Source organism: Miniopterus schreibersii (genome assembly GCF_964146895.1).
Source record: "Miniopterus schreibersii genome assembly, chromosome: 16".
Taxonomy (NCBI): domain Eukaryota; kingdom Metazoa; phylum Chordata; class Mammalia; order Chiroptera; family Miniopteridae; genus Miniopterus; species Miniopterus schreibersii.
Window position 1 is genome coordinate 3,664,962 of NC_138116.1, and position 27,140 is coordinate 3,692,101.

Consider the following 27,140-nt stretch of genomic DNA (forward strand, 5'->3'; position numbering starts at 1 on the left):
TGGTCCATCCTTGCATTTCCAGACAAAAGGAATGTTGTTGCTCTGTTAGTTCCGGGACTGACCCAGAATCTCGAAGTGGTACACAAGTTTCCCACTTGAAATGCTACATGAAATCAGGAAGTCCTTGTAGCTTGGAATTGAGGGTCTGACAGACACATTGTTTGCATTAATACATCCTATTATTTAGTCCGCTTAGTCCCTCTGTTCTCTGCAGGTTGTGACGTTTCTGTGGGATGAAAGTGCTGATTTTCCAGGGAACAGTGTGTAGGTGCTTAGAGAGAGAAAACTAATAGGCAGAGCAAGGCTAGGCTTGTCTTCTTTTGATGGTGCATGCCTGGAGCAGCAGGGTTGTTTCTTCAGCCTCCGCCCCAGCCCTCTCTGCAAACCTGCTCTTTCTGAGCTGTGCAGCTGCAAGAAGGAGGCCACAAAAGCTAGTAAATTGCTAGAGAGGCCTCCATTCCAGCAGTAAAAGGAGGGGTAGTTCATTTAGCCTGTCTATTAACAACAGCTATATTTGCCTCCAATTCCAGTGGAGAGGTCCTTAGAAAGAGTTGTCATGTCATGAACACTAATGTCCATTTTTCTTGATGAAAGTGTCCATATTTGGGGTCTTATAAGACTCCTAATGTCACTTGTGGAAGTAAAGAAAAGTATAAGTAATAACTGAGTAAATGTGTCCGGGTATACCAGTTAAATGCAATATTTTCATAGATTCTGAAGTTTTCCTGCACATTATATAGCCATTTGAATTGGTTGTGTGAAAAAAGTAATACCTGTTTAGTGTAGCTATTTTTAATTGTATAGCAATTAAACAGTCCCCAAGTTCTCAAAAAAATGGGATCATTCTTCATAACTGAGGGATTATTCTTTTTATATATTTTCATCTTTTGTGTAAATATGGAGAATAATTAAACTTTATCTAATTTTTAAATTTTGTCATCTTGAGAAGCCTGTGAGGCGGCATGAAATTTGATATCTCACCCTATTCTGCTTCTGAAAAAAGAGGGGGACCTTGTGGGGGAAGCAGTGAATTTAGATTCTTAAAATAATGTGTATGGCCCTGGCCAGTAATGCTATGTTGGTTGGGCATAGTCCAGAGACTGTGTTTTTCTTTTTAAAATTCCCATTGCTGCCCTGGCTGGTTTGGCTTAGTGGTTAGAGCATTGGCCTGGGGACTGAAGGGTCCCAGGTTCGATTGCAGCCAAGGGCATGTACCTCGGTTGCAGGCTCAATCCCTGGTCGGCATGCAAGCAAGGCAACCAGTTGATGTGTCTCTCTCACATCGATGTTTCTCTCCCCCTCCCCCCCATCTGAAAAACAATGGGAAAAATATCCTCCTCAGGTGAGGATTAAAAAAAAAATTCCCATTGCAGCTTTCTAGCACAATGCTTTCAGAATAGTAAATACTTTAAACATTAACTAAAGTGCAATTCAAAGAGGATAGTTCCTGTAAATCACTATGATGGTCTAGTAATGACCAGATTACAGATCCTGGATTTTCATACCTTTATCCCCTTTCTCAGTTCCTTATAGCTGTCTTAGCAAGCAGAATTATTTGGCTGCTTAAGCATGGTGGACCTCGAAAAGCAAGGCTCTTTTATAGTTCTTCACCCACTTGGTTGGTAGAATTTGAGTACTTCCAGCAACGCTTTTGCCCTGTAACAAATGTCACTTTAGATAATGAAATACCTCCTTAATGAGTTCCAAAAGATAGAACTAAATTGAGGGTAATTTCAATCAGGGTCCTTGTAGGAAACACATGACACACTTAAATTGGCTAATTTGAGGAGACTTTACTAATGAGACTGTTTACAAGGTGTGGGCAGGGTTTCTCTAGAAACCACCGGGGATAGTGCGGTGCCCAGAGCTAGTAACCGGGTTACCATCTTGAGGCCTGAAGAAGACAGTGGGGTAGAAGGGAGGTACCAGAATGTAGAGGAGGAAAGAACTGTGAGCAGGGCTGAGACCCTCAGTTGAGGGACCAAGACTGTCCACCGACACCTCCACAGAGGGGGCCACCTGCAGGCCTTCTCATTATTGGTGGAGTCCACTGGGAGCCTGCAAGCAAGAGAGCCTGTCTTTGTGGTCCATACAGATCCAGGGCACAAAAAGAGATGGCAGCTGGATCTGGAGAGGCACATGAAAATACCAGCACAGGGGTACCATCTACCTTTTAAAATTATGTTTTCTGCCCTGGCCAGTGTGGCTCAGTTGGTTGAGTGTTGTCCTGTGCACTGAAAGGTCGCCAGTTTGATTCATGCCCAGTGTGGTACCTCGGAGGCAACCAATCGCTATTTCTTTCTCACATCAATATCCCTCCCTCACTCTCCCTAAAATCAATAAAAAAATGTTTAAGTTAAAAATAAAAATTAAATTACGCTTTCTACTCATGGTGGTTTTAAAGGGTAGAAGATTACCCAGCAGCTCTATAGAGCTGTTTTTCTAAAGCTTTTCAGAAAAATTGGTGATCAAGAAGGGAGAACACTGAGCCCCACCTAATCATCAATCCCTTTTGATTCCACCTCCCAAAAATATCTTAACTCCATCTCCTTCCCTCAGTCGCACTGCCCCACCCCAGTCCAACACTGTCACCTTTCACCTGGGCAGCTACAGTATTCGCCCCCTGGTCTTCCTGCCCTTGGTTCCCACAGCACAGTGGAGTGGTTATTTGGGGGTGGGGGGTGAAGAAGGAAACTTTATTCAGGGCTAAACAGTTCACTTGTGATACAGCATGGCTGTGAGGCGGCCCTGAGGCCAGGCCCCTCCTGCTAGGCAGCTCTCTCTGCTCTGGCCTGCTTTGCCCTTCGCTGGTCTGCTCCATTCTGTGCCAGTCTGCCCTGGCCTGCGCTGGCCTGCTCCTCTCTGCTCCAGGGAAATGGGTGTTTCAGCTCAGCCAGGGGGACCAGTCTCTGTATGAAAAATGCAACCCGAATGTCACTCTTCAGTGACGACTTGTTGTCATCCTTAGCATACCAGCTTGAACTCGCTAATTTGCATACTGCAGCCTTTTGCCTAGATACCACAGGAGATCCTGTGGGTGTCCCCTCAGATTGACTCTGACCGCATCGCCCTCCCCTCAAGCTAGATTTGGCTCTTCTCTTTTTGCTCCCTAACCCGGTACTTAAACTGACACTAATCCATGTTTTCACTACGGTATTGTAATTACCTGGTTAACTGCCTGCACTCACCTCCACCCTGGGAACGGTGTGGACTTACCGTTCCATCCCGGCCCCTCTTTGCCTACCACCGGGTTACCCACTCTACTGACCTGAAGCTAGATTAGCTGCTTCAGAAGTGGGAACTGCGGTGGGAACGAGCTTTTTTTAGATCAGAATGGTAGTGCTTTAGGTGTAAGCACCCCTGGCCTTGGGATTTTCAGTCATAGGTCCTTATGCAGCTGTCAGTGATGGACAGGGCTTTGGTTTTTCTTTCAATTACATTCTTGGAGGTGGCTCTTGGGTCACAGAACAACTGTAAATCAATAGACCCTTGAGTTCACATCTTGAATTGATAAGGCCTTAAATGAAATTTAATAAATTCTGTTGTCATTAATTTGGGGGGAGTGATTTTTTGGGAGCTTCTGTTTTGTTTTATTATGCCGAAGCGACGGGATGCGAGTAGATCTTGGACAGCGGACCTGGTGAGCAGGTTTGCCCGTCGTCAGAAAATGGTGGCTGCTGCTCCCCTGGCCTGGGAGGTTTTGTTTTTTACTTTGTTTGTTTGGTTTTTTATTTGAGGAGAAGGTTGTAGAATTGGACCTAAGATTGAAAGCCTTCTGTTAGTAAACAAGATAATGACAGTAGCTAAATATATATTATTAAAGTAAAGAATTGGGCAAGTTTGAGGTTATTTTGGTTACTTCCAGTGAGGAAGTTCTGATACCATTAGTAAAGGTTTTACTTTTCAACTTCAGGAAGCTTAATCAGTCTTTTAGTTAATGACCACCACCAGTGTGGCCAAGAGAACAGTCCATCCCTACATTTGTTTGATAACAAATTGGGAAGTCCAGCACCTTCATTCCACTCACAGTCCTCCATAGCCAAGCAGAACTAAAGGTGCAAAGAATATGACCTAGTCCCATTCCATCCAGGAAGTGCTCCTGTATCCCTCAATGGGAGTTAGGTCTTTTCAGTGTTTGGAACTCAGATATTTTCTGTTGAATTGATACTTGCCATTGTACCCATAATTTCTTCTCTCCTGGCATTCATCACATGGTGTTGCAACTAGCACTTTACTAGACTCTAAGCTCCTTAGAAGGCAGATCCATTGTGTCCTCAGCTCATTTGGCTCAGGGCTTGTTGCATGGTACTTGCCTAGTACAGGCCATCAAATGATTGCTGAATTTTTCAAATGCACAGAATTTTCTCTCTTGAAAATCCCTGATGTCTATCTCTCTCTCCCCTCTCCCCTACCCGCCCTGCAGTTGAAATTCTGGTATTCTGAGAGCATTTCACTCTTCTGTTGAGCAATCAGCTACACCAAAGTAATGTCTTCCATGAGTCACAAAACACAAGACAGTTATTTTGAATGGAAACTCTTGGTACCCCTTTGATAGAAAGTTTATTTTGGGGTATTGCCTGTGCATTTAGGTTTCACAGCCTCTAGGTCTATCTGGGTGGAGTAATAGCACAGAAGTGTGAACTACCTTCCTGTTTTGTTAAAAATGTCATGAGCAGCCTTCTTAATGACAACTGAACCTGGAGAAATTGATAAGAATATCCAATTTGGTTTATTTATCAGAAAAGGAACATCCTGAATTTGGTTAGTCTTCTTAATTGTTCACCTTCCTTCATGTGTGAATGTATGAACATTATAATGGAACTCTTCCATTTTTAAAAAATTCAGGAATGGTCCTGAGCTCTTAATATAATCATTTTGCTCATTTGTGTGTGTCTGTCTCTCATCCCTTTTCTCTCTATACATAGCCTAGCTGCCATTCAAAGGAAAAGTAAAAAGTCACAGGTCTTCCATAATGTCTCTTGTAAGAATTTTGTTGGAGTGGTTGTAGCTCTAAAATTAACACCGTGCAAAAGTCAATCACAAGTCAAATGTGCAGGTTGAACCAGGCATCTTAACATTCCAGAAAGGGCCCCGTGCTGAGAGGTACTAGCATGGACAGAAACAGAGCTTTACCTCCTCTCCCCTCTAATCCATTTCATACGGAAATTTTCCTTCCCTATTCACCCACCCCATGTCCCCACCCTAATACGTTTTTTCCTTGGAGAAAGTAGAAGCAGGTAGTCTTGTGGAAAAGATTTGGCATACCCCCTTTTGAGGTACCCCACCTGAAAGTCTTTTGGCAGTGGTGCTTAAGTTACAGGAAGACTGATGGCCTAGTTCTTCTGTCCTTTATTTTCCCCTCCTTACTTGGGGGAACAAACTCACAGCAATCAGTCTTTTTTCTAGGGTCTGTTTAAGAGGTTATTGTTTTTCACCAAGGAATTTGATGGTAATGTGTAATGCATGGTGCTCGTTCTGTTGTTTCTATACCCAGCTAGCTCTGTGATACTGTGTACATTACTTTGAACAAAGTCCCCATATACAGGTCAGTCCCTCAGAATAAACTAGATACCATTCTAAGAGCTGTGGAGATTTCACGTGAGAATTGGGTGTGGAGCCAGCTGTAGGGTGTTTCCATTTAGTTTAGAAGGGGACCAGGACATATCAATACACAGTACAAAGTAGTGGTAGGCAAGATGTCATAAGGAGTTACATGTTGTTATTGACCATGATCCTCCATTAAATACTATAAAGATGAAACAGAAAAGCGACCAAACTGGTTGTAAGCTCTGAACTGAATCTTGAAAGATCCAAATATATAAGGAAGAAGACAGTCCAACCAGAAGGAAAGCACGAGGGGAGTGCACGGTGCTTAGAGCGGGAGAGGGGCACACCTCACTAGACTGAAGGGCTCACCTGGTGGGGTAATGGGGTGGGTGAGGGCAGTTCAGTATGTAATGGCCAACTCACAGAAACGGGAATGCCAAGCTAAGGATAATTTGGGTTAAGACTTCTAAACCCAAAACAGTGGTGTTTGAACTGATTTGGAGCACTAAATAGATTGAGGTCATACCAATTCAGCCTTAAATTATGGCGCCTGGACATTTGATAGGCCCTCGTCTCTTGATCCGCTAACTGATCCCCATTTATAGCAGCTGCTTAGAGAGGGTAGAGAGATCTAACTTGGGAAACAGAAAAGGAGGTGCTGTTCAAATGGCAGCAGTATAAAAGTAGTGAATTATTTTACCAGTGGAAAATTTGGGAGTTTGGGATTTTTTTTCTTCCCTTCCTTTCACACTCCCCCCCTTTTTCGTTCTTTTCCTTTTAAAAATGTTTAAAGGGCAAAACTTAGGACCTCTCACATTGTGTCACTAGCGGTCAGAGGGTAGGCTTGACCAGCAAATGCCCTTTGGATTTCATTAGTTTGATAAATAGAATTCTTTCTTAAAAGAAAGCATAAACAAGGATTTAGAACTCCTGGATCCCAAAAGAAATTAATCTTGTGGAAATATCCATTTCAGAGGGAACTAAGTGTAGCACTTCATGGCATAGATATTATACTTTTGCTGAGAGAAGTCATTACCATAACGAAAACTACCCCCTTGACTTCATATCGTTACATAAATACTTTTTTTTAATGACTAGGTTTTCCTTAAACCATGTAATAGAACAGCATAATTTGATGTTTACACACAGTTTTACAAATCTGCCAAAATTAGGAGGATTAAAACTTCATAAATGCATTTCATTTCTTCTCAACTTTCTGGTCTTTAAGGACCAACTACCTGTCAAGTGTCTTGACTGAGTCAGACAGTGCTTGGCATGTCTTTTCTTGGGTTGTATTTGTTCAGCATGGAATTGGCCTGGCAATGTGCACTTGCAGACTGTTGCTCTCTGTGTGCTTGGGTAAACAATTTAAGGTTTCTGGTAGGACCAGGAACCTTAATTATTAAACTACCTTTAAGTTGGTCATCTCATTATTAAAATTCAGAATAATTTATCTACAGTGTGGGTGTTTTTCATGATTTGGCACACAGTAGACAGACAGCGTAGCCAAGATGTTTTTCATGTTGAGCAAAAATTGTAACAGATGGAGGTGGTGATTATAAAGCACTTATTTAAAATGTTAGTAATGAGTCAGTGTAGTTTGAGGCCAAGTCAGTAATCCATACTTAGGGAGTCTAAGAAAATGAAGAGCATTCTAATAGTTTCTAATAAAGTATATAATAGGCAACTGAAGAGAACTGATTTTAAATGGCTCTCCAGTACTGTTACCCTAGCCAGGGCCCTGTAGAATTTTTCTTAGGGGTTAAGTCTTTTAAAAGCCCTCTAAGTCATGGCAGTATATCAGTATTGCTCCTTGGGGTTGAATGACTGATCTCTGAAGAGCTGGGGGAAACTCGCAGGCTTATGTTGAATTTCTGTAATGCAGAGACCAGCTATAAGTGGTATTTTGGGGGTTTTTATGTGTAAGAACTTAAATATGTAATTGTTTCCATCTTTCCTGCACAAATGCTGTTATACAAATTGCTTCACAAATTGATAAAGCTTTGAATAATTTTCCCTGAAGAAATGTTGAACCCCTTGCAAGCTGGCTAAAAGACACCTTTTTCTATAATTTGTGTAGAAAATTAAGTGCAGTTCTTGTCTCCTAGTATTGGTATAGAAGGGACAGGAAGGGAGTTAGCTATTGTGATCCTTGAACTCTACATTTAAAGTCTTTTTTGAGTCAGCACAGAATCATGTGTTTTCAGAATAAAACAGAGTCCTAGTCCTCTGTTACTATGTGTACTGTTGGTGCCCATGGGCAGCATTACATCAACGATACCTAACTTAGTGAAGGTAAAACTCAGCCCCCCAGGATTGCTGAGTTCTGTTAGATCTGATGGTGCTGATGTGCACCACGGAGTAACGGGAGGTCAGTGTGTCCACTGCAGCAGTTGGAGTGTGGCTCTGTGCTGGTGGCTGGGCTGCCTGTTACAGCCTCTCATGGAATCCGCCCGGTTGCCCTGGGAGGCAGGTATTGTCACTACTTTATAGCTGGTGAAACCAAAATCTAGAGAATGGTCATTTGCCCCGGTCACATAGTTCATTGTTGGTGAAAATGGAGTGTGAGCCCATGTGTTCAGCCTCTTGAGTCCTATGCTCTTGCCATCAAATCAGGTACATCCTAAGGGGTCTGAGACCTAAACCTTTGACCTCTAGCCATTCCTTTTTCTTAACTTCTGAAAAAGCTTCTAATTGGTATTGGTGTAAATGGGAATTTGTGTTGAGAACGGTCTCGGGTTGGGGGTGAGGGATGGGGGCAGGAGCCATTAATGTTACCAGAGTCACTTAATACAGACAAATAGACGGGACATGTGGAATGCTCTGAGCTGTCCAGACGAAGACAGCTTTATTTCTGGGCATGTCTTTTTTCATAGTGATGGTAAGCCATCATTGTAGGGGTTTCGGAAGTCTCACTGTTATTTTCTGCTCCCTTCCATATGTTGGGGCTGTGAAAAGTTTGTACTTCATCGAAACTTGTCTCTTCTCCTTTCCTAATCTCATCTCTTGATCAATCTGCTTCCGTTAAACCAAAGTGTTTTGTGTGGCCACAGAGTCATAACTTGAGGGAATGTGGAGGTTGGAATAGAACATGCAGCTATGGGGCAATAGCTAAAAACAATCCTTGGAATTTTCAAAATTGAAAATGTGGTTGTTGAACTCGGCCATCTATTTGTTAAGAGGTGCTGGACCGAGTACATAGTGAGTTGCCTTCTGTCATGGGGAAGTGGTGGTGGGAGCAGCTTCCTCATTCTCAGAACTCTGATCAGGCTTTTAAAATTACTTGTGAAGGATGTGAGCTTTCATCTAAAACCAGAGCAGATTAAGTACAGTCTTTGTAGGTGCAGACGTATCCACATATGGTTCTGGTCCCTTTCTCTGCTGCACGGTAGACTTACTTATGTTAATTTGTGTCCTTTGCTATTTTAAACATGTGAGTAAAACTTAATTTTTAAATATCTTTTTAATTATGCCATCCTGGTTCCAAGGCTTGCATGTAAAAGCCGATGTACCAGTAGAGCGGGTGGGTGGACGGGCCTGGTCCCTGAGTTCCAGGGTGGCCTACAGTTGGCAGAGATACTCTTAAGTTCCAGAGTAGAGGGGTTTTGAGGCATGCACAGCAACATTTTGGCTTTCTGGTGAAGTGACATTCTGGATGCTAGAATGTTCCAGAGAACCAAAATTTTCTCTGTTTGCTTACTCACACATTACATTAAAAATAAACACATTAATTCCATATTTTCCTGCCTTCTTGGGGAGAAAAGCATACCAAACACCAAGTAATAATTTTGTTCTGCAGAAAATCATAGTTCTAAGTTGGTTCCAAGTCTGGGAATTGCCCCGAAGTTGGTTTTTCTTGGGGGAGCACTTTTAGGTGCAGGTTTGCCTCTTTTAGTAAAAGTGACAAGAAGAATGTGTTGCTATGTGAACTCCTGACAGAAAGAGTTGTTCTTAAATTAAAAAGGACCTTTTTCACGTGATTACCTTAGTCTGCTTTGATGCCCAAATGGGCCATAATCACCTCCTGACTCTTCCTCTGTCACCATTTCAAGAATTTTAAAGACATTTTGAAAAACTTGTTCATAAGCCTAAAGTTTATTATTATTGTAATAAAATGATGCTTTATAAAATAATTACTAGGCCACATTTTTCTTCAAGCCCTTCTTTTTGGTAGATAACAAAACCCTGCTTTAAGCAGCTTTTAAAATAGCACCTTTGCTCCCATGCTATTGAGTCTGCTGTGATGTCTATGGGGTGTCGGCTCCCTCCTGAGGTCACAGCATCTCATTTGATGCTGGTGGGTCAGCCCTACCGCTGAGGGACTCCAGTGTAGGCTTAGCAGGGAGCGCCGTAAGGACACTCTCCCTCCCGAACCATCTTCCTCCATATGCACTTCGCGATTGGCTAGCAACAGAACAGCTTTGCTGGCTACACCACAGGTTAGTGTTTTTGAAATGCAGATTTTAAAATTATGAGTGTATTTTACATATATTAGTTTGTATCATCACAGTATTTAATATATGATTTTATTTTTTTTAGGGAAAAACAGTGATGAAAAGAAACAAGTTTTCATCACTGACTGTAACGGGATTTACCAGTAGCTGACTTTTTTTCAGAGCTCTCTAATTCACGCAGGCAGAATTTGCCACCTTATCTTGAACACTTAATTAAACTCAGTCGCCTAGGGGCTGGGCCAGAGGTTGACCAGCATCACAGGCACCAGTGTTGTAAGGCTCCGCAGGGCATAACCTCTGTTCTGAGTGAATTATCTTCGAGGCTCATTTAATGCTGGGCTTTTATGTTGGTTAGCTTTCAGTCTTATCTAAAGTCCCGTCTCACTCTGCAATGCCAATACATACACATCATACACTCTAAAGCAATCTAGGTTCTGATTTGGCAATGAGTACAGCATTGCTCAGTACCTTGAATAAACCATTTGTAAAGAATTTTGCCAACTTCCTTTTGGAACTTTGTTGTATAGTGTACATTGACTACCACTTACTAGTCCATCAACATTTTCCTGTGTTCACCATTTTGGAGTTTGGCTCACACTTCTGTTTTCTCTTTTAAGTTACCTACTTTTTAAAAATGCCTTCTGCCCTTTGCTGTTTGTTAGAAATCTAGAATTCAAAGGATGGCCTTTATACTATACCTGGATCTGTCCTGCAACTTACAGTACTCTACAGATTACAGAGTCCCGGCCTGGCCTAGCCTATCCACGTAACTCACAGGAAGCAGTACTGGAGAGAACACTTATTTGGGATCTGAAAATCTACGTGTGAGTCAGTAGCTGATAACCATGGATCGTCAGGTCCCATTTCTGATCCTGTGTTCACTCAGCAGAACGCAGTGTCAGGGTTTGCTGTTTTCCAGGATTTTTACTCCCAGGCTAATTTGGTACTTTTCCCCATCACCCTCCGTTCTACTCTTCTACTGAGGGTTTAATGTTAGGTGTTTGGGAGCCTGGACTCTCATTTCCAGGGACAATTTATTTTTCCTTTTAATTTTAACTATCAGAGTTGGCATGATACTGGTTATTTGACATTTCCAGAAGTTCTTCTTACATCCATGTACCTGATAATAATTCAAATAACACCTTTTACAAATAAACCTAAACGACAACAAAATTGTCTTAGTTGCTACCCTTTTAAGAGTGAAAAGGACATGATTGATTTTCTTTTCTTGTCTTATTTCTTTTTAGGTTTTGAATGAAGAATGTGATCAGAACTGGTACAAGGCAGAACTCAACGGGAAAGATGGCTTCATTCCCAAGAATTACATAGAAATGAAACCACATCCGTAAGTTGGGCTCTACTGTCTCCCAAGGGTCATACCTGCCTACTTGTTTCCAGTAATGTTTTTAAAATTGAGGTCATTGCGATGCATGTCATACTTTTAATTCAGTCTTCCCAGGGAATTAACAAAGCATATTGATTTTGCATGTTCATGTTATTAATAATAGTACATAATAATAATAGAACAGTCAATAACAGTATATGTTTCAGATAAATAGTAGTTACTAGTGATCTTTAAATAATGAAACAATTGTTTCTTTAAAACATTAATTATATACTATTGCATAATAATATTGTATATGTTTTAGATTAATAGCTATCAGTGATCTTCAAGTAATAAAACAGGAGTTATGCAGGTCCATAATTCTTTTTCTATGAAACCCTTGCAGCCAGATGTTTCATAATTCTGCATTTATTTATTTATTTTTTTTGAGTTTTAGAAAGGGTACTTATCACATAGTTTTATATTGATATGTTTGATTTTCCTGTGGGACCATATCTTACTGATCTTTGTATCCCCAGAGCACAATGCTTGGCATATAATGGGTTCTCAGTAAATGTTTATTGTACTCACTACTCTTATTCTCCACTTAGTGTTCCCATTTCAGAGAAAACAAAATGCTCTCCTACTCCAAGCTGCTGAGAGCAGTGAACTTTTCTCTTCCTTTTCTTTTCCTTCTTTTTCTAGAGCCCCTCCTTTCATATTGATATGTGAGACAGTGGGACCCTGGGAACCCTTACAGATCACTGTCTTCCCACCCTCACCGTCACCTCTTTCTTTGGCCCTGCTCCTACCCCTGAAGCAGTCTTTTCATGCCTAATATGTCAGGAGGAACTGAGGCTTTCAGTGCTCAGACTAGAATGCCATTGAGACGTGAAGAAATTCTGTCTACTTGGGTTAATACAAGTGATGAGACTTTTAGATGACTTGACCCACCTTGGGTACCAGCCCATTTGTCCCTCTCCCCCATTGTTATTATTACAATATGTACTTGTCATTTCTCTTCCCTCAAATACTAGAGCAAGATATTAACCACACGTTATCTCACACAGAGCCTATGTCATCTTCCATAGAACCTACATCATCATACACAGAGCCTGCATCATCATACACAGAACCTGCATCATCATACACAGAGCCTGCATCATCATACACAGAGCCTGCATCATCATACACAGAGTTTACATCATCATACACAGAGCCTGCATCATCATACACAGAGCCTGCATCATCATACACAGAGCCTGCATCATCATACACAGAGCCTGCATCATCATACACAGAGCCTGCATCATCTTCCACAGAGCCTGCATCATCATACACAGAGCCTGCATCATCTTCCACAGAGCCTGCATCATCATACACAGAGTTTACATATCATACACAGAGTTTACATCATCATACACAGAGCCTGCATCATCATACACAGAGCCTGCGTCATCTTACACAGAGTTTACATCATAGAACTCGAAGTGACCTTCAAGATTGTCTAGTTTATTCCTCTTTATCCTACAGGTTAGGAACGCCTCTAGTATTTTTATTTCAATGCCAATAATTAATATAGTTCTCATTATAAAAGACTCACAGTGTGGAAAACTATAGAGCAATATATGAGTTTCTCCCCATACACATACCCCTTTCTGAGGTAATGACCACTAGCAATTAAATGTGTGCCAAATGCTACCTTATAAACCGAATCTGTTCTAAAAAGATGATTCACTTTCTATAAAACGAAACAAATAATCCAGGAGCTTCACCATAAAGCTGTTTGTTGGTTCACGCCTTGGTCAATAAACTCTTACACAGTTCTTATGTGGCAGAGACTGCTAGGTGCAGGGAAGTTCGGTGCTATAGTTAAATTATGGTATGATAAAATTTCCATGTAGTTAATATGAAGCTCTGTGAGAGATCACATCCAGGAAGCCTTAGCCTGGAGAGAAGGCGGGGATACCCTGCAGTGGGTAATGGGAAGATATCTATAGAGATGTTTCTATAACGAAGGAACTGTGAGGTACTCAGAGAAACTTCTTTTTACTTCAGGAAGAACCAGACACCTTATAATGCCTCAATAAAAGTTTCATTGAATGATTTACAAGGTGAAAGCCAGCCTAATTTTTTATAAACTTTTTTTCTAGTTTTTGTTTGGAACTTGTACTGTCTTATATCTTTGTAACTACAGGAGTTTGGTCTCTCACCCCTCCCCCCCAATTTATTGCTTTAGATTACCTGGAAAATTCATGTCGTCGTCTTTTATACTCTTGGGAAGTGTGCTGAGCACATCTTTGAGTTCTTATAGTCACTTAGTGTCAGTATTTTTGGGGGGCTGTGCAGGCTTTTCAGGACAGCGTCATGGAATGCACTCTTCGGGGAGGTGCTGCGGGGTGGTGGCTCCTGGGAGGGGAGGGCTCCTTGGATCCCAGTGCATTCTGCCTCCCTCGGTCCATGGGAGCCAAGTAACATGTGCACATCTATTCCTTTGGTCCAGCCTCAAAATAGATCAGGGGCTGGCTGAACTTCTGTAAAAGGCAGATAATAAATACTGTAGGCTTTGTGGGCCACATGCAGTCTCTGCCATGACACACATTTGTCTTCTTTTTAATTTTTTAAACCAACCCTTTAAATTTTTTAAAAACAGTCCTAGATTGTGGGCCATACAAAGACTGGGCAGATTTAGGCCAAGGGCTGTGATTTGCTGACTCCAGCACCAAATGCAATGATAACAAAACCAATTTAAGTTCCTTTTCATTTTCATATTTTCAGACTGAAAGGGAACTCAGCAGAACATCATACTGTAATTTTTGTATTAAATAAAATGCCTGTGGCTCTAAATCCTTATTTTCCTTTGGATTGTTTCAGGTGACAGAGGCATTACAAATCTGACTATTAAGAGAATACAGGAACCCTGGCCAGTGTGGCTCAGTTGGTTGGGTGATTGCTCATGCACCGAAAGGTTGTCAGTTGGATTCCCAGTCAGGGCACATGCCCGGGGAGCAGGCTTGAACCCAGATCCCCAGTAGGGGGGCTTGCAAGAGGCAACCAATCGATGTTCTACTCTCACATCGATGTTTCTCCTTTTTTTAAAAAATATATCTTTATTGATTTTAGAGAGAGGGAGGGAAAGGGGAGAAAGAGCTAGAAACATCAATGATGAGAGATTCCTCATTGATTGGCTGCCTCCTGCATGCCCTCAACTGGCTATTGAGCCTGTAACCCGGGCATGTGCCCTGACCAGGAATTGAACCTCGATCTCCTGGATCCTAGGTCGATGCTTAATCACTGAGCCATGCCCGGCCAGGCTCGATGATGATTCTCTCTTCCCTCTCCCTTCCCCTCTCTCTCTCAAAATTAATTTTCTTTTTAAAAGAAAGAAAATATAGGAAAGGCTACCTTCCTTGGAAAGTAGTGGTTACTGACCTGATTGGCTGGTTAGTCTTTTAGGGAGAGTCACTCTCATGCCTGGTTCCCCACTATAAAGAACTTCAAATAATTGATCAGGAAGCATCCAGTACTGGTGCTCTTCACAGACTCTGGCTGAAAATCCACTACAAGCTCTGAGTGAATTGCTAAAAAAGACCATGACCTTGTACCTATGTGGTAGTTGGTCTTATAGGCATGTTTCATGTCACGGGACTGCTCTGTGGCTGGATACCCATAAGTACAGTTAATGTTGGTTTCATAGCTATGGGAGAGCACAGAGTACCAGGTCTCTCCTCCTCTCTTCCCTCCCTTCCTCTTCCTTACCCCACCCCCAAAACCTTTAGCTTTTGTTAGGCAGAGGGAAGTTTAAAATGGAGTAGGACCTAATATAACATTTGAGTTAACAAATTAAACACAGACTACAAAATGATTGTTGGCATTAGTGTTGCAAGATGAGTTGTAGATACTGGGGGTGGATCCAACTATGTGCTTTCACATTAAATGCATATGGGTGGGAGCCTATGGGATGTAAAGAATTAAATTGCAAAATAAGCAGCCTCCTCCCATTAGCTTTCTCCTTTGCTATTTGTATTGTAGTATAAACACATCTTTCTAAAGATTTTAAAAATTTTGACCATAGCCATGTAGTTACACATAAATATCACCATTAAAAGAGGCTAATCAAATTTATAAGCAGTATTAAATGCTGTGAAAACTTAGGGTGATAGTATTTAAATGGTGTAACTCAGAGTGAAGCGTTCCTCATATAGTGTGATGGCCCTTATGCTGTGGGACATCCTTGGGGGGAAGGGTGCGCGCACACATGCTTATTAAAAATGGGAGTAGATACAAAAGAAGTATTTACCTAATAAAGTCTCCAACTAATTTTCTATTTTTCAATCTGGGTGCTTTTAACGGGTGTGTTTACTTTGCAAAAATTCCAATTAGTGTAATTTACTTCACTGCCATTTTTGTTTTTTAATTGAAAATAAAATTGAGTTAATTTTCAACTGGGGGCAAGAAACCCCTGCAGCCTTATCTATCTATCTGTGCACCATAAGGGAAGGTTCTAAAAACATACAAATAGAACTGCCAGCAGTTTCGACCTCTGGGGAGTTTGAGGGAGGAGTCTTGCTTTTTATTTTTACTTCATGCACATCTAGGGTATTTTAATTTATATTTATTACTTATATTTTAAAAAGCAGGAAAGGAAAGAAAATGCCTGCGTGCTGGGAAGCTCTTGGGGGTTTAGGAGGAAAGAGCGTGGTTGTCGAGTAACTTCACCCCACCCCAGGGGATGCCTGTGCGTGCGAGTCCATTATAAACTTGAAAGCACCAGAGATGAAAATAGAAAATATTTAAATGGTCTCAGGACTGTTAGCTCTCCTTCCATAACTGGAGATCCTTCTATTTTATTAATATGTGATTTTTCTTGTGTGGCCTGACTTCCAGGCACTGGAGGACTTACCCTCAAGTTATTTGTAGAAGCAGGAAGATAGATAGTACCAGCTCCTGGCAGCTTAGCATTAGAGGAGCGAAATGAGAAAGGCACAAGTAGGTAGGTTTAGGAATGTTTAAAGGTTACTAATGGAATCTTCTGAATGTATCCATCCTAGCAACTCAGGTATCTCTGTTTGGATTTTAGTATAGTGTATTCTTTTAGAGACCTCTTGCCAATGCAATTGCTTATAGTAAGATAGATATATAACTTAGGTTAATGGACTACTTGGTATCTTTGTTACTATAGTTTGTATATTTAATGAATGTTAGTTACCATGTAAGGAGTTTAAGAATCAGATGGGTCTTTATTAGCTCTAAGAAACATGGTTGCTTTTTAAAAAATACTCATAACAATACATTAAAGACAATGTTGAAAAGAGAACATTGTTTTCACAGTTCATCCATCCTAATTAGTATGATTTTTATGTGAAATACTTAGGCAGCTGTGACTTTAAGCTTTTTAAGAGTGTTCTCTTCCTCCTGGTAAGCCACAGGCCAGTTGCTCCCAGTTTTCCATGAATTCACCCTCTTTTTCTTGTGGCCAAGGTGAATTAGCATTGGGCTCAGAAGAATCTAACTTGCTTCAAATGAAAAATCGAATTTTGCAACTAGCTGCCTATGCACATGGTATATTATGATGATGTTCCTGATGGCTCCTAAAAGCTAAACTTAAGCAGGGACAGCAGAAACTGGCTTTGAGAGGAATGCCAACCTTAGTTACTAATGGAGGCTGCCCTCTCAGCCTGACCTCTTCCCTTTGCGCTGTTATAAGAAGTAGCCTTGTCTCCAGCTTCTGGGCCTTCCAGCTTTCCTACCCCCATTTCGCATTGTAGCAAAGCTGCAACCTTATCAGATGGCTGCAAGAAGGAGCCTGTCTCCACATCTGTGGTTCAAATCAGTAGGCCTGGGCTTTCCCCCTTACCTTGTAATGAGTCAGTAGGGAGCCCAATGGGCTTTGGCCCCGGAGGCCCATTTTTAAGTGTCTACCTCAGTAGAAAGAGTGCTTTCTGGAGAGGGGGGTAGGATGAAGTCGTTTGAAGGGAGATGGTCCATCTCTCAAAGGAGGACCTGACTGAACTGCGTGATTGGGCATGTTGAGACTGAAGGGTGAAGAGGGAGGCCCTTCCCCTGGGAGGGAGTGTTCTGTTACTCACATTTCGGAGGCTGCATATCCCGTTTCTTTCTGGGGAAGCAGATGTTGACTGGCTTGCCTTCCTTCCTTAGGTGGTTTTTTGGCAAAATCCCCAGAGCCAAGGCAGAAGAAATGCTTAGCAAACAGCGGCATGACGGGGCCTTCCTCATCCGAGAGAGTGAGAGTGCTCCTGGGGATTTCTCCCTCTCTGTCAAGTAAGTATTTCCTGCTTTGGTTGCCTGGATCCTTGTCTCCAGCTGATCTAAGTTGTGAAGCCATAGGCCTGGTGACACACACCAAAGGTTGCAAGCTGATAGGGGTTTAGCCTAAACAGTATTTTACAAATCAGAAGATTTTACATTAAAATCCTAATTTCTGGCCCCTCTTAAAATTTGTTCTAGCAGCACTGGGTTTAGGTTCCCCATGGAAGCAGTCTGGTTGCTGAGCTGCAGCAGCACTTCAGACAGCACATGCTTGCCAGTTTTCCCTAATCCCCACCACTCCTTAATGATCCATACACACAGCTCTCTCCTCACTCCGTGCCCTTCCCTCTGGGATTCTTGCAGCTCTCTTCAACAGCTGGCTGATGGCCATGTCACCTGCCTTTGCAAGCCTACACCAGGTATCTAGCTTAAATCTGCCAGCACCACCTAGGCCTCTGACATTAATTTAAAGTCACCACAAGGGTTTGGGTTTTTTTACTTAACCCCATGGTAAATTTAAATGTGGAAGGGAGCTGGTGAACAGGGACTAGGAAAGGCAGGAATTTTATCACCCTGGGAATCACAGAGAATATAAATAGGAACTTAGAAGATTCTAAGCAGATCAGCCCCCCATTTGCGACATAAAGATATTGAATCAAATTGTCCTTTCCTTTTGATTCAGTCTTTTTCTAGTTAATAATATGGTATCACAGGAACCCCTCCCCTAGGAATCTTACAAATGAGTTAGTTCATCATTTATATGACAAAGAAGTGATTAGTTTTAAATTGATTTTTTTTTTAGAAGCATCTTTTTTTTGTTTGTTTTTAAATTGATTTTAGAGGGAGGGAGGGAGGTGGGGGGGAGAGAGAGAAAGAAAGAGAAACATGGATCTGCTGTTCTACCCATCCATGCATTCATTGGTTGGTTCTTGTATGTGCCCTGACCAGGGATCAAACCCACAACCTTGCCCTATCAGGACAGTGCTCTACCAACTGAGCTACCTGGCCAGGGCTAAAATTGATTTTTTAATGAAGGCTATAAGAATTTATTTGTCATTTAAAAATGATGTAAATATTTTTTTTCAGTTTCAAAAATTAACTGAATATCTTGTTTCATTTTAAGACCAAATATGTGGTTAAAGTGTAGGTTTTTTGAAATTTAAATTTAGATTTCTTTTTCCCTCAGTGAAGATGAGGTGGTTTCAGGTAGTATTTGCAATACCTTACAGATATGTTTCCAGCAGTTTTTAGTCCCAACATGAAAAAGTCATACTGGATTTAAGTTTTTCTCTTCTAACAATGGCTTTTTTTATTTTTAGTAGACTTTATTTTTTAGAGAGCGGTTTTAGGTTCACAGCAAAAGTGAGTGGAAGGTACAGAGATTTCCCCTACACCCCCACACGCCCACATGCTTTTGGTGCTTGATTAACCGGATGCAAATGAGGGTCTGGTAAAGAGCACCTTGAGATGGAAGTATCCGTGTGCTTCTTATTAACTTGTGTCTCATCATCTGCTTCCCTTGTATTTTAAACCGGCGAGTGTAAATCAAACAGTACGGAGCGAGGCATACAAGCAGTCAGTCCTCCTGCTTCACCATGGCAGGTAGCGTTGGCCTGGGGGCCTTGTCTGAGTATCACTAATCACTGCGCACTGTCGCTGCCAGGAGGCTCCCACGCCACTCCCTTATATCAAATAAGAAGCTTAAAGAATTATGCATTTATTGTTTTAGAAATGAGATTTTAAACCAATGTCATTAACCATCTGAATCAACACAAACACCTTCGCAAAGGAGGTTCAAGGATCCAGTCTCAGAGATGGTTCTCTAGTTCCAAGGTGGTGTGAGTCTGTGCTGGGAAACACTTCGTCCTCTCAGAAGCCGGTTCCCTGCACCGTGGGAGTGGACTTCTGTGGAGCCAGAGTGGCACTGAATATGTCCTTCCTCATAAAGCTCTTTCCCCATCTGTCTCTTTTCCCTCTTGAAGTAGCAGTACTGCAGGTCCTTTCATTGTAACATTGATGCGATGTGGTAGGAATTTATCTCGTGCTTATACCAGTTCACCTGTGGTAGATCAGTTCTGTTACAAGTCGTTTAGCTTAAAGTTGCAGAACCTGTGGACCATCTTCAAGTGAGGACTTACTGTACTGTCTAAGCACTTGGCATCTCAGTCAGTGGCTTCCTGGGAGCTCAGTGCTGCCACCTGCTGGTTGGTTTTTTTAGAAGTGTTTCTTTTCTTTAGCTTGAAGCTGCAGGTTCCCGAGGAGACTAGTTCCATTCATTTAACAAATCTTGCTAGGGTGCCTTTTAAGGGCTGGGCACTGGTCTGGACACCAAGGACTCAGCAGTGAGCAAGGCAGGCAGAGCCTTCGTTGAGTTGATGTGCCGTGAGAGTGGGCCATCCTGCTCAGTCAGGCTCTTGCTGATTCTTGGGCCACTGTAAAAGGGGAGCATTTACCTTTGACTAGGTGATAGGGAAGCCTTTTCCATGTGGGGGTGCCTGGGCCTCTTTACTTATTGTCCCAGTATATTCTCTTGTTCTGAGACCCTTTCCCCATGAGAACTGAAATCCCTGAATAGAACACATGCCTTTACCCAGGTACAGGAGAACTGCTGAAAGTATGTCCAATTTCTCCTCTTTAATCTTTTTTTTCACTTGAAAATGTAATTAAGTCACACTCCTTGCCTTAAATAGGCTCTATTTCTTTCATTTGGTACCATGTGGGGCACACCATAGGTTAGGACTTTTTTTTTTCATTTACAAATGTCTTCAGAGTTAGACTGATGGACAGGGTTTCCTGTCTGGTGAGGATTCTTCGTGTTGTCACTGGTAGTCATCAGTCCTAATGGAGGGGTCTCGGAGGAGCTCAGTGATCATCCTAAACCTCCAGCCAGGAGTTGTGCTGTGCTGCAGTCCTGGGCCCTTTGGGCTGTGAGGATATGACCGCATCGGTGGGCAGGTGAGCCTGGGGGGCAGCCAGGACTGAGCCCCTAACCTGGTCTCCTGTGTATCCCTGCCCCTCCCCAGGTTTGGAAATGACGTGCAGCACTTCAAGGTGCTCCGAGACGGAGCCGGAAAGTACTTTCTCTGGGTGGTGAAGTTCAGTTCTTTGAATGAGCTGGTAGATTATCACAGGTCCACGTCCGTCTCCAGAAATCAGCAGATATTCCTCCGGGACATAGAACAGGTGCCACAGGTAAGCCTCGTAAGAAAAGTGGGATCCTTTTTAGCAAGGAAAACAGCTCCTGAGGCAAGCAGGTGCCTCTTCAAAGGACTGCTTCTGGGGCTTCTACACTCATTATTCAAAATGTTATCCTTAATTCATGCTAAAGATTTGGATCTGAAATGAAACAGTTTTGCCTTTTCCAGAGGCTGCTCCTCTGAGTCAGTGTGTTGCTAGTTGACCACCTGCATCTCTAGGAAGGAGGGTCTTTAACACACACTCCAGTATTATTTTTTCCCTGGAAGCAAATTGTGAGGAGAGTCATACTTGTGAGGGAGTGAGGCCCACGCTCGCTCCTGTGTTCCTAGTCTTGGAATCCTGCTCGTGTGCTCTGGTGAGCAGCACCTTGTTTTATTCCAGCTCTTGACTTTTTGACTCTCTAAAACCTTCAGGATTTTACAAGTGATAAAGTGGTAGGAACTGAAGCATTTTCAAATCCCGAGACTTTAAACAAAACCTGATGGCAGTTTCCGAAGTTCTTTCCCCTTAAAGCAGCACTTGCCACTCTCTGCTTAATAATATGGCTCAACTGGCCACCAAAGTGAGACCTGCCCTGGTCACTTATGACGCTGGTGAAAAATCACAGTCCCACAGAGAGCAGACTTAGGCCATGTAAGACTAAAGGGAGGGGGAGGAGAAGTGGGGTTCACTTCAGGAAATGTGGAAAAGACGGCTGCACCTGTCGCCTCGCTCAGGGCGCTATGTGTGTCTCTCCCTGCCCCCGCAGCAGCCGACGTACGTGCAGGCGCTCTTTGACTTTGACCCCCAGGAGGACGGAGAGCTGGGGTTCCGCCGGGGAGACTTTATCCACGTCATGGATAACTCGGACCCCAACTGGTGGAAGGGGGCCTGCCATGGGCAGACCGGCATGTTTCCCCGCAATTACGTCACCCCTGTGAACCGGAATGTCTAGGAATCAAGAAGAGATTATTTAAAGAAAGTGAAAAATGCAGACACCTACAGAAGAATTAGACCCACAGCTGCCTCCGACAGCAGCCGTGCGGGAGCCCCGGACACCTGGCCGGGCGCCTGGCGACCCTCTCGCCTGGTTGGAACTTTGGGGGGTGGGAGGGGAGTTGGATATAACAATGCCAAAACTTACCTATAAATTAAGGAAAAGAGTTTTTATTACAAATTTTCACCGCTGCTCCTAGTCCTCTGTCCTTTCACCTTTTCTCTCCTGTCTGTCAGTGCATGACGTTTAATACCACATAAGCTCTAGCTGATACCAATAAAAGAAAAGAAACTGAGTGGGCTGGTATCTTCTCTATGCAGAAATGTCTTGTAGCCGGAACGACCGAAAGGACAGCCATTGCTGGGTTCTCCGTGGACTCGCGAGCACGGCGGGGAGCCCTTTCTCTGTAGCCCGCCAGAGGGCGAGGGCTAGTCAGGCTCTGCCCAGTAGCCCCCACCCGTGCATTCTGTCAAAGCTGGAAGTGGGGTGGAAGGAAGGATGCCGCCCCTCATGACTCCCTTAGAAAGCTAAACTGAAAACCTGTGTCTCTCTCCCAAGTCGTTTTCCCTCCCAAATGGTGTCACCTAGCATGTTGTTTTCATGGTGCCTTTTCCTTATTTCAAGGGTTGCTTATGAAGGGTGTTTTCTCTTTGGTTTGTTTTACAATAAGTTAAAGACAGTCCAGAGCTCTTCGGCCCCTTGGCCTCCTCCTCTGTGTAATACTTCTCCTTGGTGGGGAGGGAACAGGGTAGAGAAGGGGGTGAGCAGGAGGGGGGTGGGTCTGCTGCCTGTCCTGAGCAGGAGTTGCTGAGGTTCAGCATTAATACCTGTGAGCCCCCCCGGAGTAGAAGGGAAGCCCGCATGTCTGGAATCCCTGCCCGGGGAGCAGTGTGACCAGCTGCCGGGGCAGGAGGACTGGCTGCAGCTTTGCCCACACTGGACTGGGTCTGGCTGAAGGGGTCAGCGTCCTTGGCCTTGCCATCTCAGGTATTGTATGCCCCCCGGAAACCCCCTGACTCAAACCCTGGAGCCAGCAAGTTTCGAACAAGGAAAGCCCAGGGAGTTTAAACTGTCTCGCTCTCCCTCTGCCAGGATGTACGGTGTTCCTGCACTGGGTAGAAATGAGTCTTCCCTTCCTCTGCCTGGCTCTGAAAACCAGGGTGTCTGTTCATGCCTTTTATCTTTTGTATCCCCACCTAACCTCCCAGGTGAGCCTTAGGGCAGCATTCAAGAAGCAGCTGGGTGGTTTTCATGTCTCCATTCACAGCGGGCTGTGTTTATAGCTGCTCCACCCCAGCCCCAAAAAGGAAATGTCTCCGTGAACAGGGAGAGCAGAGGGAAGACTGGAGATACAGGAAGCCCGAGTCCACTAAAGAGCTCTGTCCGTCTCCTGTCAGCTTCTTGTCCCTCGGAGCCATGTGCCTGTGAACTCTCTCTCCACCCAGTCCCCTTCTCACAACACAACCAGGCCAGGAGTTGGCGATGGCCTTGGGTTCCAGAGCAGTCGTTGGAGTCTCCCTGGACTCTGGTTATGGAGCTGGACTCGGGGCCCAGGAGGCGGCTGCTCTTCTGGACAGAGACCTCGACCTCTCCTCCCTCCCTGACAGCTTCCCCTTTCCTCGCTGGTGATCAGGGGAGCTGGCATTCTACACCTGGACCACGTGATTGTTTGATTTTGGAGTTGGTGTATATCATGAAGCCTTGCTGAACTAAGTTTTGTGTGTATATATTTAAAAAGAAATCAGTGTTTAAATAAAAATACCTATGTACTTAACCTTTAACTGCGAATAGAATTTGGTAGGTAGTGATTAACTGTGAATAATAAACATACAATGACTTCTTCACTCTGGACCCTCTTTTCCCTTTGCCGTAAAACCTAAACACTGTCAGGTTTTAGGGAGTCGGGACTCACGTCCTTCTTTCCCACTCACCCAGCTCCTTGGGCACAAGGGGGAGTGATGCCCACCTTGGCTGTTACCAGAACGCTGGGGGAGCTTGTCCACAATGCAGATTTCCAGGCCCCGCCCTCATACACTCTGGGATTGGGGTTGAGGGCACAGCAGGCGTTCTTGGTGTTTCTGATGGAAACAGTAGACCACACTTTAGAAACTTTGTGAGAACAAAGAGCACAGCTGACCTGGCTCTTGTCCCCTCGCCCGCCTCCCCCTCGCCACCTCCCCCCCACACACACACACTTGAGTGAAGGCCAGGACAAGATGACCTGTGCCGAAGTAGTTTCGATGTGCTAAGTTGCGAAAGCGTACTTGTCTGCTTTTAGGGTGAGCCTAGGCCGGTTCACCCCCACACAGCACTGGCTACAGAAGACCAAACAAGATTTGTTTAGAGAGTGAACAGAAAAGAAACGAAACCTGAGGAATTTCCACATGTATTCTTGGTCTAGTTCCTAACTAGAGCCCAGCACCCGGCCTCAGCTGCGACTGCCCAGCTCCAACAGGGGCATTTTCAGTTCCTCCTCTGCAGTGACCATGCGTGAGAAGGAACTCGCCCAGCACTGTCCTGCGGGGGGCTGCCGGTCACATGGTGATCCTAGGCCAGCTCCCATGGAGCTGAGCAGAAATATCCAGAATGGGGCCACTGAAGCAAAACAAGGCAGTGACTCAGCCTCATGGAGGCTCTTTGCTCTTCTTTTTTTTTTTTTTTTACTTTAAAAAAATAAAAATTATATATATATATTTATATATTGATTTCAGAGAGAGGAAGGGAGAGGGAGAAAGAGAAACACCAATGATGAGTCATTGATGGGCTGAGTCATTGATTGGCTGCCTCCTGCACACCCCCTACTGGGGATGGAGCCCACAACCCAGGCATGTGCCCTGACCCAGAAGCGAACCTCGATCTGGATTCTAGGTTGATGCTCGTGCCCTGACCCAGAACTGAACCGCGATCTCCTGGATCCTAGGTCGATGCTCGTGCCCTGACCCAGAATCGAACCGCGATCTCCTGGATCCTAGGTCGATGCTCAACCACTGAGCTACGCCAGGCGGGCTCTTTGCTGTGTTTGACGAATGGCCTCAGAATTAATGGGAAATTGCTGCTTTTGTGCAGTCTCTTTGGTTCCATATTTCTTGGTGATCGTAACCCTCTCTGACCCCTGTTGTGTGATTCCTGGAAAGGTGTCTGGGTGGGGGCATTTGGGAAGACATGGTGGAATAGCTCAGCTGCATTTAATAACTAAAAGCTACAGGTGGTGAGTGGCCATGAGGCCTCCCCTTCCCTCTACAGAGTGGCTCTGCTGCAGCTGGAGCTTACGGCCCTCCTGACATTCCTCACACTTAGTGGCCTGGGCGTCTGTAACAGGCTCATCTTCCAACATGACTGGAAGGACATGGTGACCGCTCCTCCCCAGTGCTCCAAGGCGATCTCTGCAGTGCCAGGGCCTCTAAGGTGGCTCGTTGGAAAGAGGGAGGTGGCGGGCATAAGTGGCCCACCTCTCCTGGATTTATCCCGTTGACCTGCTTATGGTAGGTGGTCTTCAAGGTAGAATGTTTTCCTTTCTCACGGTGCTTGGATAACTAAGGAAAATGAAAGTGGAATTGTGCTTCGGCACCTTGGAAATACTTCTAACCCTTAAGCACTGTATTTACGTGCAGTGCAGAGTCCCCAGATCTGAGCCCCTCTTACACTGGGCACAGAGTCTCGTTCAGTTGGGGGCTGCTTAAATGGGGTCCCGAGGGTTACATACAGGCCCATAGCTGCAGTCAGAGCCCCGAGGCACACGAGTTCTGCCCTTCTCCCTTCCTTGACCCTTGTGTCCTTGTGCAGTCACCCGGCAGGTGTGTGTTGAGATCGTCACGTGCTTCAATCAGGCCTCTGCTCAGATGTGAGTCGTTACCTTGCTCGGAGAAGCCCTCGGTAAGCACTTAGTAATCGCCTGGCCTCCAGCGCCCCTTCCTCCCTGCACTCTGCTTTTCTGTTCAGCCCTGGTCGCCGCCTCATGGTTTCTCACTGCGCACATTCTGCCCACCTTCCCACCAGACCGTAAGCTCTTGGGGCCAGGAATTTGCTCACTGTTGCCTCCCCCGTAGCTAGAAGAGTGCCTGGGACACCCTGGGTACTTTCCATCATCTGATGTGAGAAAAGCCTGTCCCAGACGCTGCTGTGAACGAGACCAAGGGTGCCAGCATCCCAGCCTGTGGGGGAAGGCAGTCAAGTAATGACTGGGGGAGGACTGGCATGATTAAGGGGAGTGTGGGAGTTTGGGGAACATTCAGCAGCGCCCCCACCTGTCTCAAGATCAGGGAAGCCCAGACAGTTATGTAGAAACAGAGCCAAACACGGAACGGGGTGGTCACTCTGTGGAGAGGGAGAAATGTGTCCAGGGCAGGAGGCCTTGGGCAAGAGGCGTTGTAAGTGCCAGAAACACCTGAGTGTAGAGAGGGAGAGAGACCGGCGTCCCAGGAGGAGCTGGCACAAGCAGGGGCAGAGGCCGGATGAAGCTGGGCTGTGTAAGCCACAGGAAGGAGCTGGAAGTGGGAAGCCGGAGGGGGCTTGGGGTTTTAAAAAGAGCTTTATTGAGATACAATTCACTTGTCACCTAGCCACCCATTTAAAGTGTACCCTTCAATGGTGTTTAGTGTTACTCAGTTGTGCAATTTTGGGACATTTCCATCCCCCCATAAAACCATGTGTCCATGATCAGTCATTTCTCATTTCCCCCAGCCCCTCCCAGCCCCTGGAGCCACCAGTCTGCTTTCTGTCTCTCTAGATTTGCCGTCCTGGACACTTCACGTAAATGGAATCACGCAGTATGCGGCCTTTTGTGTCTGCCTTCTGCTCAGCGTGATGTTTTCAGGGCCCGGCCACGTGGTGGCCCGTGTCAGGTCTTCATTTCCTGTTACGGCTGAATTCCATGGTGTGGATGCACGGGCTTGTGTTTGTCCGTTCATAGTGATGGCCACGTGAGTTGTCGCCACTCTGGCCATTGCGAACAGCTTTGCTGTGAACGGCTTTGCTGTGAACGGGCATGTTCTATGAGGACGTGCCCTGGAGGGCAGGCAGAGGAGCACGCACAGTCCGTTCGGCCAGGGCAGCGGAGCGAGGGCGCAGTGTGAGGTCACCGCAGCCTCCCGGGGCGGGGAGCAAGGGGAAGCTGGCTGGCTTGAGCCTTACTTAGGAGGGTGGTGGTGAGGAGAGGAGGGGTTGCAAGGCCCCTTAGGCCCCTTGCCTGAGCACTGGGGGACCTGGGGCTCCTGGTGGTTGAAAAGGGGAGCCCTGGAGGCGAGGGGGCAGGTGGGGAGGAAGGAAGGTTGGATGGTTGAATTTGAGGTGACCGTGGACAAACCTCTACGAGCAGCAGAACGTGTCACCTGTAGCTCAGGAGACAAATCTAAGCAGGGGACCCAGGATCACG

The 27,140-nt window shown here is 44.6% G+C and overlaps 1 protein-coding gene across 1 annotated transcript in view; it reads left to right on the top strand.

The window, feature by feature from the left end:
- GRB2 (growth factor receptor bound protein 2) overlaps positions 1–23,613 on the top strand; it is a 59,503-nt gene extending 35,890 nt beyond the window's left edge. Inside the window, exons 3-6 of the mRNA XM_081162770.1 lie at positions 11,249–11,346; positions 17,485–17,607; positions 20,619–20,787; positions 21,542–23,613. Of these exons, the coding sequence (XP_081018896.1) occupies positions 11,249–11,346; positions 17,485–17,607; positions 20,619–20,787; positions 21,542–21,727 (576 nt within the window). The 3' untranslated portion in view covers positions 21,728–23,613. The remainder of the gene's footprint in view (positions 1–11,248; positions 11,347–17,484; positions 17,608–20,618; positions 20,788–21,541) is intronic.
- The last annotated feature ends 3,527 nt before the right edge of the window (positions 23,614–27,140 follow it).